The sequence below is a fragment of the Danio rerio genome, chromosome 21 (assembly GCF_049306965.1).
Source record: "Danio rerio strain Tuebingen ecotype United States chromosome 21, GRCz12tu, whole genome shotgun sequence".
Taxonomy (NCBI): Eukaryota; Metazoa; Chordata; class Actinopteri; order Cypriniformes; family Danionidae; genus Danio; species Danio rerio.
In genome coordinates this window covers 40,727,501-40,749,027 of record NC_133196.1, presented here as the reverse complement: position 1 = coordinate 40,749,027, position 21,527 = coordinate 40,727,501, and the positions used below count along the sequence as shown (strand labels likewise).

Genomic DNA, 21,527 nt, shown 5'->3' with positions numbered 1-21,527 from the left:
TTTTAAAAGACAGAGTTTGATAAACTGGATGAGGCTGTCTGACGGTCAGTGAATGGCAAATAAAAATGTCCCATACCTCAAAACTCTGTGCATTATAAGAAAAAGAAAACGCAATGTGCTGTCGGAAGTGTAACATGCATTCATAAAGTTTTTTTGCGCTGCGACTCTACGTTGAAAGAGTTCGCTTTAATATACATTAAACAGCAACTGACTTTCACGAAAGACAAAGTTTAGATGCCGTTCTTTTATCCCACATGGATGCTATGAGGATAATCAAGAGACCAAAAAGAGACCAAGACCTTGAGTTTTGTGTGAATGAATCAAAGACAGCTTCTGAAAGTGTCTGAGAGGCATCCCCTTTTTGCCCAGTAGCCTACCTTGTTTTTTTTTAGCTAGTTTAAGCTATTTTTTAACAGATAAATATATTTTATAATACTATACAATATTCATATTACTTCATAATACCTATATGTCTGTAAGCTTTTTTTTATTAATGGACAATGCACAGATAAAACATTTCACAATGTTTTTACATTACATTATTTGAATTTTCAAGCTTAGTTTACAATGTTTGCAATGTTTACATTGCTCTACCCACATGAAATCTAAATCCCAAATAACAGATATGACAACACATTGTTAGGATTAAATTAATGTCAGTTTTAATGTTATTGATCAATGCACTTACTTGACAGATTTCATTAATTAATTTTCTTTTAGTATCTGGTGTATCAGAGGTTACCACAGTGGAATAACCCGTCACTTACTTGATAGATTAGTGTATTTTTAATTTTAGATGGTTTGTGTTTTATGTTTGGTAAAATAATTTCTATTTCTAATTTCTTTAGTGATTTTTCAGCTAATTAAACTGTTTTGTCTTAATAGGTGGATTTAGAGGTTTTTGCAAAAAAAGCACAAGTGGATTTAGCTAAAGAAAAATTACCTTGTTAAAACCAAAGAATTGTTTAAAGTGACAATTAAAAAAAACTCTTATTTATTTAATAGCTAATAACCTTTTCATTATCTATAAAATTAAACTTCTGAACCTAATTATAGGAGCCTGATAGAAAATGCTTATTAACAAGAAAAGAGGTCTGATGGATTTTTTGTGGAACCCAGCATTTTTTACAGTGTAGGAAGTGTCACGATTGGGCAGTTCTAATGTGGTCATTAAAATTCAGCTGGTCATCAAAAACAGCTGATTGGATCCTGATAGTCCTGGAAGGAAGGTATGAAATCAAGGTATAAAGCCAAATCACACATTATATATTCATTATTTGCAGTATTTCATCTTCAGCTAGCTAAAATTGGCAGACTGGCAATGACTAGTTAGCATTGCATCATCCAGACTATGATAATTCATGTAATGTATTCCAGCCTTTCACAAATTCGACCAATAGAAGAGCAGAATGTCATTAATCAAACCTGTTGCGTGTGTTTTGCAGGAGAGCGTTGTAAAACCATCTGATGGTCTGGAGAATGAAGCTGGTAGCTCTTCTGATCAACCACTAGAGAATGAAGCAGAAACCTTTACAAACATGAGACGAAAACTGTGCTACCCCAGCCAAGATCAGACACACAATGAGATAGAAAGGGAAACTAGTCCACTTCCAGAAATGCCAGATCTATCACAGACGACCTCCTCACATATTTCATCCATGAGTCCAGCTCACATATCCAGGCCTTCAGCTGACACTCAGGTTAGTTGTTATGAAATGGCCTTATGTTATGTTACAATATATTTTCTTTTTAAATTACTGTAAAAATACTGACCTATCTAATATTTTAAGCAATTAAGTATAACTGTAAGAATGTCCACCTTCAGATAATGGTTAACATTTTATTGGTTGTGATAAATGTAATATATTTTTATGAAGTAAAATAACCAAACATTTGGTATTGTGACACTGTCAAAACAACAGTGCAGACACAGCACTGTGACATGCAATAAATGAGCTGTTGTCCTCACCATCCTTATATTAGAAACATTTCTGCAACATTAAGGCTAGAAATATAGTACAAACTACTATGAAAATGATCTCTGTAGGTACATAAGGTACCTAGGTACCTACTCATTTTATATATATATATATATATATATATACACACACACACACACACACACACACACACACACACACACGTGTATATATATATATACCATTAAAAACAGCTTGGCACCATTAAAAACTGCTCTCAGCGCGGAATTCTAGGCATGGTTAGACAACTGTGCTGAACCATGCTGGACTGGTATAGCATGTGTGCGCATGATGTTACCACTTTGTTGCCTAGTAACCAATGACATCAAAACCAACTAGGTGAAAACATTTATTTATTTATTTATTTATTTATTTATTTATTTATTTATTTATTTTAAGTTGTAATTTTGTACAAAAAAAAAAAAAGTTCCTAAAACTGAAATCTCTCATCATCATCATCATCATCCATGTTGCTGTGTAAGTTACACTTATGTTACCAAGGCAATAATTTGTGCATTTGTATTGCATTCCAAGAGTTTCATTATCAGTGCCACAGCGAAAAATGAAACCACTTTCATACTGACTGGCTCAGATCGGCATGATATGAAACAGTTAAGCAAACAGAACCGTTCGATCTGATAGTGGAAAAGTGGCTATTGATCGATTACCAATGCTTTAACTCTTAGGTCAAGTGTGAAGACACACAGGGATAATCATAAAAGTATTTACATTTTCCTTTGTTTTTCTCATACTTGTGCATCTCCTCAGGACAAAACTTCAGATAAACAGACAACCATCAGCAACACTCCAGAGTTTGAGATCTTCAAATCTCTCTCAGAGTCCCAGTTGTCTCCTGTCTTGACCAGACAAAGCTCTTCCAGTCGCCGGCCTGTAGTCTGTGTGGAGAAACTGAGTCAGGAGCTCATCTCAGCGAGCGCTGATTCATTAAACATCCACACGCAGAACAGCATTGTCACTCCCTCCCGTGCCAATGGATCTCAGTTCCCCGAGCAGGTAGATTCACCCTTCCCCAAATGCCCGGTCTTCACTCAAAATAACTTTAGACGAGGAATCGATTCAATAGAGGACAAAAGTTTCAATGGGAAAGAAGATGAAACTCAAATACCAGACGAAGATACGCATTTACCAACAGAGTCAAGCCAAGGTTTGAGCACAGATTCAGATACGTGCCTTTCGCCATCGAGGAAATCCCAGCTGTCAAGTCCAAAATTTGTGCCTAAAATCAAGGAAGATGCCACTTTAACACATGTAAGTAGGACATCCTTAAACAACAGATGTTTCACTAGTTTCTAGGGATGCCAGTATCTGATAAGCTGATATTTTAGCTCAAGTATGTGTTCATAACCTTTAGAAGATGCAGTATATTTGCAATGCAAAGCTTTGTAAAGTAAAAAAGTCAATATATTTTATTGTCTTGTTATGAGTTACAAATGGCAATGTGTTAATGTGGGCATTGCTCTTTTTTATTTTTTTATTTTTATTAATTGTTAACAAAGCCAGCAGGCTGAAAAAACTATATAGTGAAATATGCCAATTGAAATACCCCCACTCCCTCCCCTGCGTTCTCTTGAAACTGGGGTATCCAATGAATAGAAGTTAACAGAAATCAAGTATCACTTATACAAAGTAGGCGAGTCATTCTGGATTCTGATCATTCCTTTGAATAAACAAGGAGGTTTTGTCAGAAGCTGAAGTTTAGGGGCCTCATGTATTAACGATACGTACACATAAAAACTTTGTGTATGCCAGATTTCATGCACGCGTTTGGATTTACTAACGATGAAATGAACATGAGAATGTGCGTTGGTCTGTGCCAACTACATGTCTGGTACGTTTATTTCTTGTGTGTGTGTGTTTAATTTTCATTGGCGACTCCTAGAGGCAATTATGTTAAATTGCACACTACAAAGTAGCGCATCAACAAAGTATCCTGGCAACTGGTTCTTTCCAAAGGGAACTGGCAGACCACTTTGGGTTAAGCCAGTCATCTTTGAGCCATGCAATGCCAGCTGTATGGGACGCGGTCATCCGCATGTTTGGCAGGTATATAAGGTTTCCATACCATGCAGTTGACCAGTCAAACATTAAAGTGCAATTTGCTGCAATTGCCAGTATTCCCAATGTAATCGGAGTGATTGACTGCACGCACATTGCTTTAAAGGTGCCATCTGAAGACAAATTTGCTTACGTGAATCGGAAACATTTCCATTCATTCCATTTAAATGTACGAATAAAATGTGATGCTCAAATATGATAGGGCAGCTGAAATTTCTTATTTAATTCACTCACAGTGCGATGTTCAAACCCCACTGCGTTAATCGTGTCAGCTAAATTCTCCCACTCTATTTTTTTCGTTTTGTTATTAATTCTGGAGGTCAAACGTGCAAATAACAGTTTTCTCTGGTCTACCTCAGCTAGGAACACCTAAAAATTCACATTCTGTGAAGTGAAGTTTCTCTTTTTGTGTGCTTTTGCCATTGCGTTTTCGTTTGATTTTGCTGAAGTAGAGTCATTACCATATTTATGTAGGGGTGGAGGCAGGGAGGGGTTTTGCGCTCAAGTACGTGCGCTCAGTTTCACGTTAATTTGGATGTACAAAGAGGATTACTGCATACGCACATTTACAGCTTTGTCCGTACTCAATGTTTAGTATTAATCCAACACAAGTCTTTGTACATGAGGCCACAGATCTTTAATGTACTCATTTGTACCAAGTTCACTTGAGCTGTGGATAATTCCAACATTCTAATGTCCTGAAGTTGTACCAACCACCTGTCCAAATTATGTGGAGGCAGTCATTGTTGGGCTAGTAGTTTTTTGCAGCCAGCCAAACAGCTTTTTGTAGCCCGGTGAAATTCAACATAAAATCATCGCTCAGTAATAGAATGGAAAGATTTACAGGGACAGCATATTCAATTATTTTAGATAAGATAACATAGACCTCATTCCAAAACTTTTGTATTTTTCCACATCCCACGTCATATGGCAAAAAGATCCAAGTTTCTGGTCAGGACGTTTATCACAGAAATGACTAAAGGAGGAATTGATACGATGCCTTTTTAGTGGGATCTAGTAGGTTCTATGACAAAAGTTATAGAGAATGAGTTGGTGGTTGGGATTTTTAGATGAAGTAATAAAGTTATACCATACTCTATCTCAGTCTGTGACACCCTCTTCTAGTTGACAGTCAGTTTCCCAACTGTATAGCTAAAAACTTTGCTGTAGGTCTTTCTGTACATCCATGAGGTAAAATGATTAGTAGAGGACAGATCAAACCAAGCAATGATTGAATAAGTGGGAAGATTAAAGCTGGCAGTTCAGTGGGCATTGCTTTTGGATAACCATGTATACTTTTTGGTGTCTAAACCGAAGTTTTTAAAATAAGTCAATCGACACCAAGTGTAGGGCTTGAAGCTTACACTGCTCTTCTGAACCAACAGTCGGAAACAAAAAGCAGTTGAAGGATGGCGTGGTTAAATAAATTATTTATCTGACTCCATGGTAATTTATCTGACTCCATTAAAGTTGTTACATGTTTAAATGTTACATGCTTTAATGTACAGACAGTAGACTAGATTGAAACAAACTAACATACTGTTTAAAGAAATTAGCTGTAAGATATGCACTGCTGAGCAACAAAGACAGTGAAACTGCCTAAGTTAGCATATGAAGCTACGCACCGGCGTGCGGGAGATGCAGAGCAAAAACTATTTTCCCAGATCAACAGTTACCTTTCATTATTATACCCCGAGCAAAGCATTGTCAAACATGAGTGAAAACCAAACTTCAAAACCAGCTGGACATGAAAGCAAGGTTGAGGAGATAAAGTGGGGGGAGAAGTACATTAACACACTCTCCTAAGGCCATGTCTCAACAATAGTAAACAGATTGCATATTGAAATACATCAGTATGTCTGTTGATTTCATCACTATAATGCTTAAGTCACTAAATGTCAAATGACACCAAACATAACAAAGTTATATGAAAGAAGATCACAAGCAGATGAATTGTGTATAGTTAAAAGCACATAATTACTGTAAGCAAATGGCAGAGATGTGTATTGGACCTGTGATGAACTCCCATGTTTGAAATGTCTCAGTAGTCCTTCATTAGCATAGAAGGAAAAGCATGTAATATTTTCTCATGAATGACAGAAGTGAGATATCCATTCCCTCCGTCTATACTTTTAAATATAATTTATTTTGCAAATTAGGAATGCACTAATATGGAATTTTTGACAATAGCCGATATCTGGAGGCGATACGTATAAATATAAGGTTTTTATATTAGAAACTTCAGAAAGTTTTTACTTCCAACGCTTTATTGCTCTGTTAAAGCTTGGTGACAGATTCTTAGGTTTTTGGGGAGAGGGGAAGCTTTATCTATTTTAAAACCAATTTATTTAAATTAGGACTTTGTCCCTGGCATAGGTTCACCTCTCTTCAAAACATGGCACATAAAATGAAAGTTTATTAATCTTTAAACTTTACTAATAAACTATAATTTTCTACAGCCAACTCTCTGTTATATAAATAAAACATACGGGCAAAAAAATAAATAAATCAACTATGAAACTGAACATTTACAAAATCAAAATACCAATAAAGTAATAAAAAGATGTCAGGTATTAAAATGATGTAAAAGGTATTACAAAGTCTTGATTGCATTTTTTTGAGGTCTTAGATTTTGTTCAAGCATTGTCTAAATTGTTGACTGCAAAACAACAATAAACATATTTATTTTCCTCCTTATATTAACAATGACGTGCTCAATCCACATGATTGATTCAGGCCGGTTTGTGTCCGGCCAAGCTCCTCTATCCGGGCGATGTCATGTAATTTGCATCAAAAGTAGGAAGGTAATGTGTGTTTCCACATGTAACGAAACCATAAAGGGAAACAGAGAGCAAAATGGGAAAATGTAACAGGGTGTCCAAGTGGTCTTAAAAAACATTTAAAGTTGATAAATCAATTATGAGAAAAATAAGCCCCTTAAAAGCTATTAAAAAGTTTTAATTGCATTTTTACAGGGTCTTCGATTTTGTTCAAGATTTGTCCAAAGTGTTTGACCCCCAAAAAAGCATAAGTATATTTATTTTCCTCCTAATATTAACAACGGCGTGCTCGAACTACTTGATTAGTTTGGGTCGGGGCATGTCCGGCCAAGCTTATCCATCCGGGTGATGTCACATAGTTTGGGACAAATGCGGGAAGGTGATGTGACGCTCTCCACATGGAGCGAAACAGATGGCAAAATAGGAAAATATACATTAAAGGTTTGATACAGATTAGAACTTGAAGCGGCAATAAGGTCTTAAAATATTATGAGAAGGTCTTCAAAAAGTCTTAAAAGGGTAGTGAAATGACCTTTAGGATTCCTGTACATACCCTGTCTTGGAAAGGCATATTAGCATAATTTTTTCAAATGAGCCCAATGCTAATGTCCACATTACATGCCATTCTCAGCCAATTTATCAGACTTTCAGATAATATTGTGCATCCCTCCCTGCTACCTTTTTGTGTTTGAAAAAAGTATTTTTTTTCATTACTTCTAATAGGTTAGAAACATTTCAATTTCATGTTCTTTTATACTTTCTATTCATCAAACAGTAATAGAAAGGCATCCATCATGCTTTCCACACCACAACTGTATGTTTTCATAAAGTGTATTGATACAAAGTAGATCTCCAGAGGCTAGTTTGAGCACCTTACTGACATTTCTAACTATTATTGTGTGATCATTTTAACAGAGAACCCCTGACCAAAAGCCAGTGGAGGATCAGACCACTCCAAGAGAGAAAGAATCTGTCACTGGTATGGTATTTCTTACACATCTCGCTCTGCTGTGCCATTGCTGACGTTGTTTGCACGATTTACTCCCAAACACTGTAAAAAGAATGTGTTAATTAACAGTTTCTTGTTAGACAAGATTCATGGGTGTTTTTCTTTTTTTTATTTTGTTACACTTTAAATAAATCGCATTATGGGACCTTGATCTCTGCTCTGAAAAAATAATGAATGAATATTTAACTCTGCAGTATTACAAAGTAACTTTAATTGACTTTTTAAGTGTATACTGTTTAAGGACTGGGTGTCTGCAAGATCTTAAAAAATATCAAAAGTTAATAAATCAATTATAAGAAAATGAAGGCCCTTAAAAGGTATTAAAAAGTCTTAATTGCGTTTTACGAGATCTTCAGTTTTGTTTAAGCATTGTCCAAAGTGTTTGACTTCAAAAAAGCATAAATATATTTATTGTTCTCCTAATATTAACAATGACGTACTCGATCCACGCGATTGGTTTGGTTCAAGTTCCGTCCGACCACTAGGTGATGTCACATAATTTGCGACAAACGCGGGAAGGTAATGTGTTGCTCTCCACATTTAGTGAAACCATAGAGCGAGGCAGATGGCAAAATGGGAAAATGTAAGTTTAAACAGTGGCTAAAGCCTGTCGCTGAAAACAACCACGTAATTTATTCTTTCAAGCTTTGTTTCTTCTGTTGCATGGTTGTGCTCCATTGTTTTGTTTAACTACAACTGTTTATTAACAACTGTTTTTAGGGTTAAAGGTTTTAGATTGTAGAACTTGGTGGCGATGAGGTCTTAAATATTCTTAAATATAGTCTTTAAAAAGTCTTAAAAAGGCATTGAAATTATACATTGTTTTAAACTACTAAAAATCTCAATAAAGGTCAGTTTGTTAAACCATTCAACATCCAAAGTCAGAGCAAAGATCAAAACCATAAATTGCTAATTCAAAGATTTAGATTTTTTTTTATGCAGGACAGAAGCAAGTTTACAATGTTTAGCTTACAAAACACAAATGACTTTGCATGCTTCACATGTTCGTGTAATGATAATGATTTATTGCTTTGTCAAATGAAACACTTGGTGCTCTATTGTAATGATTTAGGCGCAAAGTCTAAAGCGCAGAGCGCAAAAGGGTGTGTCTGAATCCACTTTTGCTATTTTAAGGATGGAAACATACGCTCTGCACCATGGTGTGTGCTCTAACAGGGTTGAGCTTATTCTCTTAATGAGTTATGGGTGTGTTTTGAGAATAAACCAATCAGAGTCTCATCTCCCATTCCCTTTAAGAGTCCGTTGCATAGCGCCATGGCGCATTTGCTATTTACAAGGTGACTCTGTAAGTCGAAAAACTGAAGGCTTCACTAGCGAGAAAACAGGTAAACAAACCATCTGCAGCGCGAGGATAATGATTGAGCCTCTTCAAATCGGCCTATTAACTTTCTTTCGTTGATAAGGAAACAGTGTTGTACACACAGACATCCATTAGCTTACATAATTTCAAATGATTAATTATTAAATCGTTTGTTAAGCACAAAGATTTGTTTCAAAACTATTTCTAATTTCAGTTTTTATTTTCAGCAAACGAATAATTGAACAGTAATAAAGAAGTGTGGTCAAAAACCTGAGTTATATCCAAACACGCATGCTGTGCCCCATATGGTCCAAAACCTGACATGTGGACAAATCTAAGCTTGTTTTTAATAAAACAAATATAAATATGCATATAATAAATAATACTGCTAATAATAATAACATTATACAAAAGCAGATTGTCATAAATAAACTGAAAAAAGCCCCCCAAGATGAAGGCAGTGGTTTTTATTTGCATGTAGAAAATAATATTTTTTGTAATATTTTAATCCTTTAATTCTTTTTCATTTGTAAAGATATTTGTGTATTGCTGTACATCCTGTGTGTTTTAAGCAATGTTTAAGTGAGGCACACAACTAACTCAATCTGCGCTGGACTTTAGACTTGCTTTCAGCTGGTATGTTGCACAGTCTATTTTAGTTCCTCAATATTGCAACACGCCAACAATGCGCCTTAACACACCTCTTTTCTAGATCGAAACACCCATGAGTGCACAAAGTGGCACAAATAGATTTGCTATTTAAACAACGTGGCGGAATGATAGGGCCCTTGGTGTTCAGTGTCAGTGTTTTCAGTGTGTGACCCTTTTTAGTCATTAGCTGTAAGGATATAATGAGAAATTGCACTACAAACCAGTGTGATCATAAGAAAGAAAACTGATTAAAATAGTGTGGTAAGTTTTACCAGTTTGTAATAAAACAAGGTGTTTTGTACCTGTTCTTAGTTGAAAAATAAGATGGATTAAATCAAGGCAATTGGATTTAGATTTATAGCGATATAAAGTCATTAATTTTTACTAGTTACATGTGTGGTTAACCAACTGTTGCTGCAAGACTGAGCAGTGTTTTGCAGTATTTAATACCACACAGAGCAAGTTTGGTTCCTGCCGACAGGGCCTGTCAAGATATTGGGTTCTCTGTGCGATGGTTCCATACATATTTATCCAGAATAATTCTGCCACTTTCAAAAAAAAGTCAAAAGTCAAAAGTTTAGGCCCAATGTTTATTTATTTTGTATGAAAAAATTATTTATTTTTGACATGAATACACTTTCCGAATAGATTACATTAGCAAATTAAATAAAAACTGAATAATATTACAAGTAAATGCTGTTCTTTTAAACTTTTCGACAAATCCAACAATACAAAAGTGTTAGAGACATGAAACCTTACAGTCCAGACACTTTTGAATGGAATGGTAGCGCAGAGTAAATGTAGTGAATTTCAACAGAATGTGCAGATTACTTTTTATAATGTCATCGTGTTTTAAACTGCAGAGTCGGCTTCAAAGACACAGTCTTGGGAGGGATTTACTAGTCACATGGTCTTGCTTTTACCAGATGATGATGATGAAGATGAAGGCAGTGAAGAGGTAAGCAGTTTTTGAAACCATTATACAGAGTATTTTTGTATACTTTTTTCCCCGAAGAGACATTTTGATAAATTGTCAAGCCATATACCCTCACATGCTACTGTAATGTTCAAATCCTCAGGTTCATTTTCATTCCTATAAAAAATAAACATGGTGCTACTCTGATTAATGTTGTAGAGATGGTAACACGAACAAGTATATCATCATGATCTCACTATTGGAGAACATTAATTTGAGGCAGCACATTTGTCATGTGGTGTTCCCCAGGGATCTATTTTTGCCCCTATTCTTTTCTCCATATAAATGCTTTCTCTGGGCTCTTTTTAGAGAACATGGTCTGTCTTTTCACTGTTGTACGAATGACACCCAAATCTACCTGCCTTTCAAATCAAGTTCAAGTGGGCCAGAGACTCTTATGCTATGCTTGTCGGATGTGAAAGCCTGGTTGTTTTTGAACTCTCTAGATTTTAATGAGAGTAAAACTGAAATTATTTTGTTGGACACGTCAAACTCCTCTAGAGCACCGATAGTTAATCTTGAAAAATTCAGTTTTTCTGTGAAGCCCTGGGTAAAAAAATCTAGGTCTTTGAACACAGTCAAATCTATTCTATCTAGAAAACATTTTGAAAAAATAATGTTTTTATTACCACTTGATTGGACGGTTGTAACTCATTATACTTTGGGATTAGTCAGAAAACCTTATCCCCTTTACAATTAGATCAAAATGCTGCAGCAAGGCTTTTAACAGGTACCAAGAAATGTTCTTTGCACTGGTTGCCTATGCGTCATGTCACTTTTAAAATTCTTCTCTTGATTTTTAAATCTCTAAATGGCCTGGAACCTTCTAATCTGTCAGACATGTTAATTGAGCATCAGCCTGGTCGGTCACTTCCGTCATCTAACCAGAGATTGTTATGCATCCCTAAGTCGAGGACTTGAGGCTGACATGCAAAGGTGACCGTGCTTTCGCAGTAGCTGGTCCTAGGTTGTGGAATGCTCTGCCCCTCTGTATTAGATCTGTTTTATCCCTGTCTGTTTTTAAATGTAGGTTGAAAACGTACCTCTTTGATTTGGCATTTTAGCAATTAAAATAATCTGTTTTAGCTATAATAAAAAAAAATTATATTCTTTCTCTGTTGTGATTTCTGCTGTGCAGCACATTATTCAACCTCTGCTATATAATTATCATTGACGTTGACATGATCAGTTTTTGGTCATGCTCTTGTTATTGCCATAACCATTGTTTCTACATTTTAATTAGATCTAGATTATGTCTATATTCTGAAATTGTGGTCAAAATAAAATTATGTTTTTACAGCTTTTGGAAAAACATTAGTAAAACACTTTCAAATTTTTAGTTTCTCTGAATTGCCTTCTGTATGTCTTTCAGTATGACAAATACAGGGGTTGGACAATGAATCTGAAAAAGCCTGGTTTTAGACCACAACCATTAATTAGTATGGTGTAGGGCCTTCTTTTGCTGCTAATACAACGTCAATTCATCTTGGGAACAACAGATGCGAGTCCTACACAGTGGCCTGAGAGATTTTGAGCAGTTCATCTTGCAGAATAATGGCCAGGTCACTGCGTGATGCTGGTGGAGGAAAACATTTCCTGACTCCCTCCTCCAAAACACCACAAAGGGGCTCAATAATATATAGATCTGGTGACTGTGCAGGCCATGGAAGATGTTCAACTTCACTGTCATGTTCATTCAATTCAATTCAGCTTTATTTGTTCAGCGCTATCTTTTACAATGTAGATTGTGTCAAAGCAGCTTCACATAAATGGTCATAGTAACTGGAACAGTGTAGTTCAGTTTTTAGTGTTTAAGTTCAGTTCAGTTCAGTTTAGCTCTGTTCAGTGTGATTTAAAATCATTACTGAGAGTTCAAACACTGAAGAGCAAATTCATCGATGCGTGGCTCTACCAATCCTGAACCATGTGAGCCAGTGGCGACAGCGGAGAGGGAAAAAAAAAACTTCACCTGATAGGAGTGAAGAAAAAAAACCTTGAGAGAACCAGACTCAGTTGGGCACGACCATTTTAATTTCTCCACTGGCCAAAAGTCTTGTGCAGAGCTTCAGTCACCGTGCAGAGTTCATCAAATCACTCTGTCACCAGTCTTACTGTGTGTATTGGTGCATTATCATCCTGATGCACAGCACCACCTTCAGGATACAATGTTTGAACTATGAGGTGCACATGGTCTTTCAGAATGGTAGTCCTTGGCAGTGACACGTCCATCTAGCGCAAGTATTGGGCCTGGGAAATGCTATGATATTGCAGCTCATACCATCACTGGTCCACATCCGTGCTTCACTCTTACCATTTACAACAGTCTGGGTAGTACGCTTCTTTAGGGCTTCTCCACACTGTAACTCTCCCGGATGTGGGAAAGACGGTGAACGTGGACTCATCAGAAAACAATACGTTTCACATTGTACACAGCCCAAAGATATTTATTGCAGGCATCATTGAAACCAACGTTTGGCATTGGCACGTATGACCAAAGGTTTGGCTTTAGCAGCCCAGACTCTGTGGAGCTCCTGACAAATAGTTTTGGTAGAAACAGGTGAGTTGAGGTGCACATTTAATTCTGCTGTGAGTTGGGCAGCCGTGGTTTCAGACAGCTTCCTTTTGTGTCTACAGTTAAGCCTTCTTTCCACTGCACACGACAAATGACAAGCAACAGACCGGAAGTCATTCGTTTCCAATGGAGAATAGTCCAGGAGTTCCGTTTATCTCTGTATGGGGAAAATTGGATCCGCATTGAGCTGCGAATCCGTTGAAATATTTGAACTTCTGCGACTAGACCGTATGCGACCGGTCGACCGGATGTGATGTATTTCAGTGTTGTCCAAGCAGGTCCATGCACGCGAGATGAGAAATAGTATTTTTTTATGTTATTTTTGAATTAGAAAAACGTCTATATTAAAAAAAAAACATTACATTCATAAATGAGTAACAAACATGTTATGTTTTGTTGTCTCCACATTCCCTCTAATATTTCTACAGTCTATGAGTTTCTAGTATACATTCGCTCAACCATGATGAATGCACGGCGAATAAAGGCTCTTGCTTTTGCACTCCTTTATTTCGGACACTGCGAGAACAGCTTCTCTCCCATGGTGCGCGACAGAACTGAACATTTTGTGTGACTGCCACAAGGGGTTTATTCTGACAGTTGTGTCCAATTGTCATGTGCAGTGGAAGGATGGCTTTACTCTTGTTGGATGTGGTTCGTCTTTTTGGTGGTATGCTGAAATTACTATTAATATATCACAAAGATTTACTCTTTTGCTCAGACATGCACCAGCAAGACACAAACCAACATTTTTGTCTTGTCCTCTTTTGAATTTTTGTCTTTGTCCTCTTTTGAATTTCACCCATAATGTTGTGCCCATTGTAATATTTTAAGTAAAACTGTGCTATTATTCTGCTAATTAAACGATCACACTCTGCTCTTACTGGTGGAATGTGCAATCAATGACGACTGGCCACCAGGCTGCTCAAATTTAGCCATAAAACCCCCAACACTAAATTGGCCAGTGTTTCAGTTTCATTGTCCTACCCCTCTATATGATGCCAAGAAAATAATTGACATTCATGAACTTACTAGGATGGCATGTTCTATGATGCCCCTTTTCCTACTGAAAAAACAATAGTTGGATCCAAGATGGCCGACTTTAAAATGACCACCATGGTCACCACCCATCTTGAAATGTTATACGTCACCAACAGGACGTATAAATGGCCATATAAACGGCCCACCCTGTACATCCATGTAAAACAGCTTTTCCCCAATCTATATTGTATTGTATATAATTAAAAGGTGACTTCTCTTAAATCATGTAAACATTAAAGCTTAACCAGATTTTTGCATCTTAATTTGAAAATGATCATTATTTCCAGATCCTCTCACCGAGTCCCATCCTTCACAAAGAGAAGATAATCCGACCCCTCAAGATTGAGATTTCTCCAACGCAGTCCCACGTGTCTTCATCCACCATCAATCCTTCCACACAAGACACGGAGATGTCCCGGTCTGTCCTGGAGCAGGACTCAAAAGCATCCAGAGGCGCTGAATTCAAACCCTCATACTGTAAAGCTTCACGTTCTTCAGAGGAAAATGGAGAACGCACTGTCACTTACTACTGGGGAGTGCCTTTCTGCCCCATGGGCCAAAACCCAGACGAGTACACAAGTGTGATCATGTGTCAGATGGAGGTGTATGAGAAGAGCCTGAAGGAGGCCCAGCGAGAGCTGCTGCGCAAAGCAGACTGGGGAAAACCGGTAAATCACTGCAACGGTTATTCAGTCAGGCACAATGGCACATTAAAGGAACACCTTTTTTGAAATAGGCTCATTTTTAAACTCCCCTATAGAGTTTACCATATTTGACACCATTCAGCTGATCTCTGGGTACTTTTAGCTTAGCCTAGATCACAGGTGTCAAACTCGGTTCCAAAAGGGCCGCAGCTCTGCACAGTTTAGTTCCAACCCTAATTAAACACACCTGATCAAACTGAGTCCTTCAGGCTTGTTTGAAACCTACAGGTAAGTGTGTTGGAGCAGGGTTGGAACTAAACTGTGATGGGCTTCGGCCCTCCAGGAATTGAGTTTGACACCCCTGGCCTAGATTATTGAATTAGTTTAGACCATTATCATCTCAATTACTTAAGTGTTTAGATCAGGGCATTGTAATTAAGGGACTTTGCTGACTGAAAGTTGTTCTGAATCTGGGGGTTTTCCGGGCACTGCATAATATCACTGCACGTGCTTTAGACAAGGTATGGCAACAAAGTGCCTTGATTATGAAGCCCGAATGAGAGTACACACACCTGTACTCTGGTCATTTTTGAGCGAGATGCTAATGGTCTAATCCGATTCAATGATCTAAGCTAAGCTAAAAGTACTCCTCCTAGACTCTGAGATCAATTGAATGGGGTCAAAAATGGTACAACTCAACTTTTTTAACTCCATGGTAATTCAATGTATTCCTTTAATGTAGATGCATTCAGGGAGCAAGGAAAAATACACAGCAGCTTTAAGATGTGACAGTAATTTTAATTTTATCGCCTGTATTAGTGCTGCACAATATTTTATTCAGTAAAAAATTTAATCAGATTACATAAATAGTTTTTTTTTTTTAGAATGATTGATTGTGCATAAATTATAATAAATTTGAAGCATACTAGAGACAATAGTTTATATTGTATTTAAAGATATTTGTATAAATCTGTAAATATAAATGTGAAGGTAATTTTAAATCTAAAACCTTAACCGGTATATGACACCTTTTGCCAAAACCCAATGAACTTAGCAGTACTTTTTGTAATGTAATGTTAAACATTACATTGTTTTGTTTCAGGTTTGTCCTGAATCACCAGAAAGGTCATTTGGTGCGAGGAGATGGAAACGACACAGAGCTACTCGACTGTCTGAGGAAGAGGAGGAGAATGAAGTAGAGGCTGAGAAACAAAGTAACACAATAATAGAAGAAGAAGAGGAGGAGGAAGCCAGGGGAGAGTCTGAGGTCGGGACACTTAATAATGCTGACGGTGGACAGAGTGAAACCTATGTCGTTTTATCTTCTCCAGAGACTAAAGATGAGCAAGTGGTTGGTATACTGGTCTTAGTGTTATTGTGATCTCAATCTGGAAAATGGATATGAATTGACTATATTGTCTAGAATATTTTCAGGGTGTCCTCAAGGTCTTAAGTAATATTGTAGGTCTTAAATTATTTTGAACATGTTTTTTTTCCTATGTGCAAGTAAAGATACCCAAATGGGCTGACACCCAATAACCAATAACTTATGTTAAAACTTTTTTTTTTACATTTATTCATTCATTTTCTGCCGCATTTCTGGGGCCGTGTTGTGGGGGCTGCAGTCTTAGGAGAGAACCCCAGACTTCCCTCTCCCCAGACACTTCCTCCGGGGGGATCCCGAGATGTTCCCAGGCCAGCCGAGAGGCATAGTCCCTCCAGCGTGTCCTGGGTCTTCTCCGAGGCCTCCTCCCGGTGGGACATGCCTAGAACACCTCCCTAGGTAGGCGTGCAGGAGGCATCCGAAACAGATGCCCAAGCCACCTCAGCTGGCTTCTCTCGATGTGGAGGAGCTGCGGCTCTACTCCTGGGTGACAGAGCTCCACACCCCATCTATAAGGGTGCGACCTACCACCCTGTAAAGGAAACTCATTTCGGCCGCTTGTATCTGAGATCTTTTAGATCTTCGGTTATGACTCGAAGCTAATGACCATAGGTGAGAGTAGAAACTTAGATTGACCGTTAAATTGAGCGCTTTGCCTTTTGGCTCAGCTCCTTTTTTTAGCGCATTACTGCTGCCGCTGCACCAATCCGCCTGTCAATCTCACGATCCATCCTTTCTTCACTCGTAAACAAAACCCCAAGATACTTGAACTCCTCCACCTGGGGTAAGGACTTTCCTCCAACCTGGAGATGGCAAACCACCTTTTTCCAGTAGAGCACGATGGCCTCCGACTTGGAGGTGCTTCACACTTAACCACAAACCACACCAGTGCATGCTGAAGGTCCATGTTCGATGAAGCCAACAGAACAAAGTAGTCTGCGAATAACAGATGAAATCCCGTGGTCCCCAAACCGGACCCCCTTCAGCCCAAGGCTGCGCTTTAAAATTCTGTCCAAAATAATTATGAACAGAATTGGTGACAAAGGGCCGCCCTGCTGGAGTCCAACATGCGCTAGAAACAAGTCTGACTTATTGTCAGTAATGCGAACCAAACTCCTACTCTGTTCATACAGAGACAGGCGGCCCTTAAAAGAACGCCTCTGACACCATACTCCCAAAGCACCCTCCACAGAATGCCATGAGGGACACAGTCGAATGCCTTCTCCAAATCAACGAAACACATGTGAACTGGTTGGGCATACTCCCATGAACCCTCGAGCACCCTGGTGAGGGTATAGAGCTGGTCCAGTGTACCATGGCCTGGTGGAAATAAATATTTTTTTTTTATTGCAAAGAGATGAACAGCTATTAGGCATTCTCAAAATTTAATGCCCTAATCAGGGAAAAACAAAAAACAAAAGCAACACATCCTTTTGCATGATCTTCCGTTAATACAGAACCTATTACCGAATTAACCGGGCCATTAAAAATATGTGTTCAGCCCTGTAAACGTCTAAAGTGTCCTTCATAATAGGCTTAAAGGGTCTTAAAAAGTCTTAAATTTGACTTAAAGAAGTCCTGATTTTACACTTTTGACCACCTGAATTGTTCTTCAATGGTTGGTTTTATAATGCAATTAACACTGAGTGCACAAAACATCTAAACATTGGAGCATTTCCCACCCTCCACATGTTTCAGTTTTACCTTAAATATGTTTAAAATAAATGTATTGTGAAACCTCTATGGTCCATGTTAGTTTAAAAAAATAAATATAATAATATTAAAGCTTTGTCATTTAGAGCTGATGCATAAAAATGCACTAAATTACAACCTTTTATTAATTTTAAATCCAGAGAAACTAAGAATTTCCAAGTGATCGACTCAGTTATATAATCAGTTTTAAGGATTTGTTGCGAAGTGAGGGAAAACTAATGTATGATGTTTAATGGAGTTTAATAGTTAGTGCTTCCATAGCATAATTATCTTTTTTTTCTTCTTAAATTGTGACTTGTACCCGGTGTAGATCATTTTTGGGTAAAATATAGTAAATGACTTTCATGCAGGAAACTTCCAAATTTTTATTGTGTGTCTCTTTTTTTCTGTTGTATTTTGATGTAATTCCAATAACAACCACAAGATGACACCACAGTATTGACAAGAATAAAATGTTAGGAATGTTTTTAAGAATCTTGTTTGCTTTCTCAACAGGACAAAACCCCTTTCTTGAGCCAAGAAGAGCCTGAAACTAGAGCTGTGGATAAACATATCAGGTATAATAGTATCTCGTTTAATAAACTATAAAAAGAGGGGAATTTCTACCTTGGAAAAACAAAGGCAAATATAATATATTACACAGTGTTAATGTTTTAACAACAGAGGAATGTTTGATGAAGTAGCCCTGGTTTTCAATCACAAATAATAAATACTTTATTCTGACCATTCTGTCAATACAATATCAGTATTTAAAATTTGAAAATGTTATCACACCTTTATAAAGTAAAACAAATATGAATGTTTTACTCAAAACTTTTTAATAACCACAGAAATATACGTTTAAGTGGTCTCATGTATTTTCCCCCCGTAACTACATTACAGATATATTTATATATAAATTTACCATATTTTATACCATATACCATATTTTTTATATTATACTTTCTCATGCCTCTTGTTATTATTGTGCTATTTTGTAGCTCTATTTTATTTATTTCATTCTTATTAATTGGCAGTCAATTACAGGCAAAAACATTCACCAGAATGTTCCCGTTAACTTAAGCTAACATGCTAGAGTAACAAATTTTAATAGCTTTGGCTTCAAAATGGCTGGGTGTTCAATAACAGAAAAGCTAAATGTAAATTCTGAGACAAATCATTAAATAATTAAATTATTTTAATATATTATATTAATGTTATATCATTAATATACTGTACATGCACTAATCCCTTCATTAGATCAAGATCAAGTCAGGGAATAAGATTTTTGGCTTTAAGTAGGGAACCATGCATTTATGAGCTGTTGTCACCATTTTTTTAATTATGCAAAAAATAAATATTAAATGCCTGCCAGAAAGTTCCATCTTTAGTTTTTCATAAAGTGAAAAGGCTGATCAAGCTCTAGAAATACTATAAAAAAGCTACATTATTATAAATCTCTCCTACCATATCTCATTGGCAGGAACAGTGTTTCACGGGACACTTCAGATGAAACTGGAACACAGTGTCCAGCTGAGCAGCATGTAGACGAGACTCCCAATATGGAGGCTTGTGAAGAGGATCCGACAGTTTGTCCAGGTGTGTGACTAGTCACAATTTATGAAGCATTTTCCTGTGATTATAAAAATAAAATTGGTTTAATTGTCTTGATCCAGAGACACAGATGAGTGAAAGCAGCACACCTGAGCTGATGATGACCAGTCCTGCACAGGTACAGTGGATCTATATACTGTAGCTATCATACAGTTTTTGGAACCTAAGGGTTCCAATAAAATCAAAAAGACTGGAAAAATCTACTTTAAAATTGTCTGTTTTAATGTACAATTTAAGTCAGAATTATTAGCCAGCCTGTTTATTTTTTCCCCAATTTCTGTTTAACCGAGAGAAGATTTTTTCAACACACTTTTAAACATAATAGTTTTAATAAATAATTTCTAATAAATGATTTGTTTTATCTTTGTCATGATGACAGTAAATAATATTAGACGAGATTTTTTAAGACCCGGAGCTACAGACGCATGCTGACATTTTGCTTAAACAGGCTTTTCTTAGGGAGAAATGCTGAATACTTCATCACCTGTGACTTGTTTGTGTTCTGACCACATGTGCTTGGTTGTAAACTATATCAATAAAGTGTTTTAAAAACACTGTTGTGACACATTGAGCCCCTAAACGTTGTTCTCATGACATTTTTAAACAGGAGGAAATTACTTCCAAACACTTCAAATAGAGTCTGTGTTAATAAAAACAAGGCTATTTATGAAATCCAGGCATAATATAAGCCTACAGCTAATCAATCTTTCAGATTCTGGAGTGCATTCAAGTTCTAATGAAAATTATAAATAATAAATTATCTTAAATAAAACAAATACATTTATAGAGATGGTATATAAGTAAATAATTTTACTCACCTGGGAAATAGAGGTATCTTGAATGGTTTGTGAGCACATTTAAGTGCACACAGGATTCTATAGTACTTGATAATTGAAGGAAATGATTCTAAAAGGCAACTGACTGTGTAAAGAAACATTGAACAAAACAAAAGTACGATGTATATGCAGAGTTCAGCAGCTAATCAGCCATAATCAGTTGAGGTAACGAGACAGCGAGCAGCGAGACTTAGCTGTCACTCAAGTGGCCACGCCCTTAAGTAGACTTAATATAACTTTATACAAATGAAATGGATGAGTTCTAAAAAAATTCACCCCTTCACAGTTGTCATGGAGGGTAATATAAGCTATATGAACCAAAGCCATCTTCTGTACCAGGTTGTAAACATTTTTTCATCAGCTGTAAAAATGGCCAATTTATCATTGTAGTCATAAATCATCTGGATGTCCTGGAGCCAGCCCCCAAAGGCGAGTCGACGAGTGGCAGTTTTAGTTAATTCTGTATTGGCTTCTCAGGAGAGAGCCGGAGGTTGCCGCTTGCACCAGAGATACAAATGCATATAAGTTTTAAATGAGTTTTAAAAATACAAACTAGCACCAAAAAAACAGCAAGTCCAAAAGATAATAGGACAATGTACTAGAGAAACCATTGTGTTAAAAAGCTTTTTTTATTTTTACATTTGATAAATTCAATAAAAGCTGCCAGGGGTATGAAAAATTTCAGGCTTGACTTTGCATGCGTGCTTATCTATAATGTATGAGGTTGGACAATGAAACTGAAACACTGGCCAATTTAGTGTAGGAGGTTTCATGGCTAAATTTAAGTAGCCTGGTGGCCAGTCGTCATTGATTGCGCATTTCACCAGTAAGAGCAAAGTAAAATAATTAGTAAAATAAAAGCACAGTTTTGCTTAAAATATTACAATGGGCACAACATTATAGTATAAAAAAAGGACAAATTGATAGTGCTCGTCTCACTGGTACATCTGTGACC

The 21,527-nt window shown here is 36.9% G+C and overlaps 1 protein-coding gene and 1 non-coding gene across 2 annotated transcripts in view; both read left to right on the top strand.

The window, feature by feature from the left end:
* Positions 1-21,527, top strand: part of uimc1 (ubiquitin interaction motif containing 1) — a 40,204-nt gene that overhangs the window by 3,821 nt on the left and 14,856 nt on the right. Inside the window, exons 4-12 of the mRNA XM_003200891.7 lie at positions 1,446-1,700; positions 2,748-3,248; positions 7,751-7,814; positions 10,680-10,774; positions 14,690-15,070; positions 16,149-16,397; positions 18,639-18,700; positions 19,606-19,721; positions 19,799-19,854. Of these exons, the coding sequence (XP_003200939.2) occupies positions 1,446-1,700; positions 2,748-3,248; positions 7,751-7,814; positions 10,680-10,774; positions 14,690-15,070; positions 16,149-16,397; positions 18,639-18,700; positions 19,606-19,721; positions 19,799-19,854 (1,779 nt within the window). The remainder of the gene's footprint in view (positions 1-1,445; positions 1,701-2,747; positions 3,249-7,750; positions 7,815-10,679; positions 10,775-14,689; positions 15,071-16,148; positions 16,398-18,638; positions 18,701-19,605; positions 19,722-19,798; positions 19,855-21,527) is intronic.
* On the top strand, positions 10,213-10,342 carry LOC137488892 (small Cajal body-specific RNA 14). Its single transcript, XR_011008153.2, has one exon.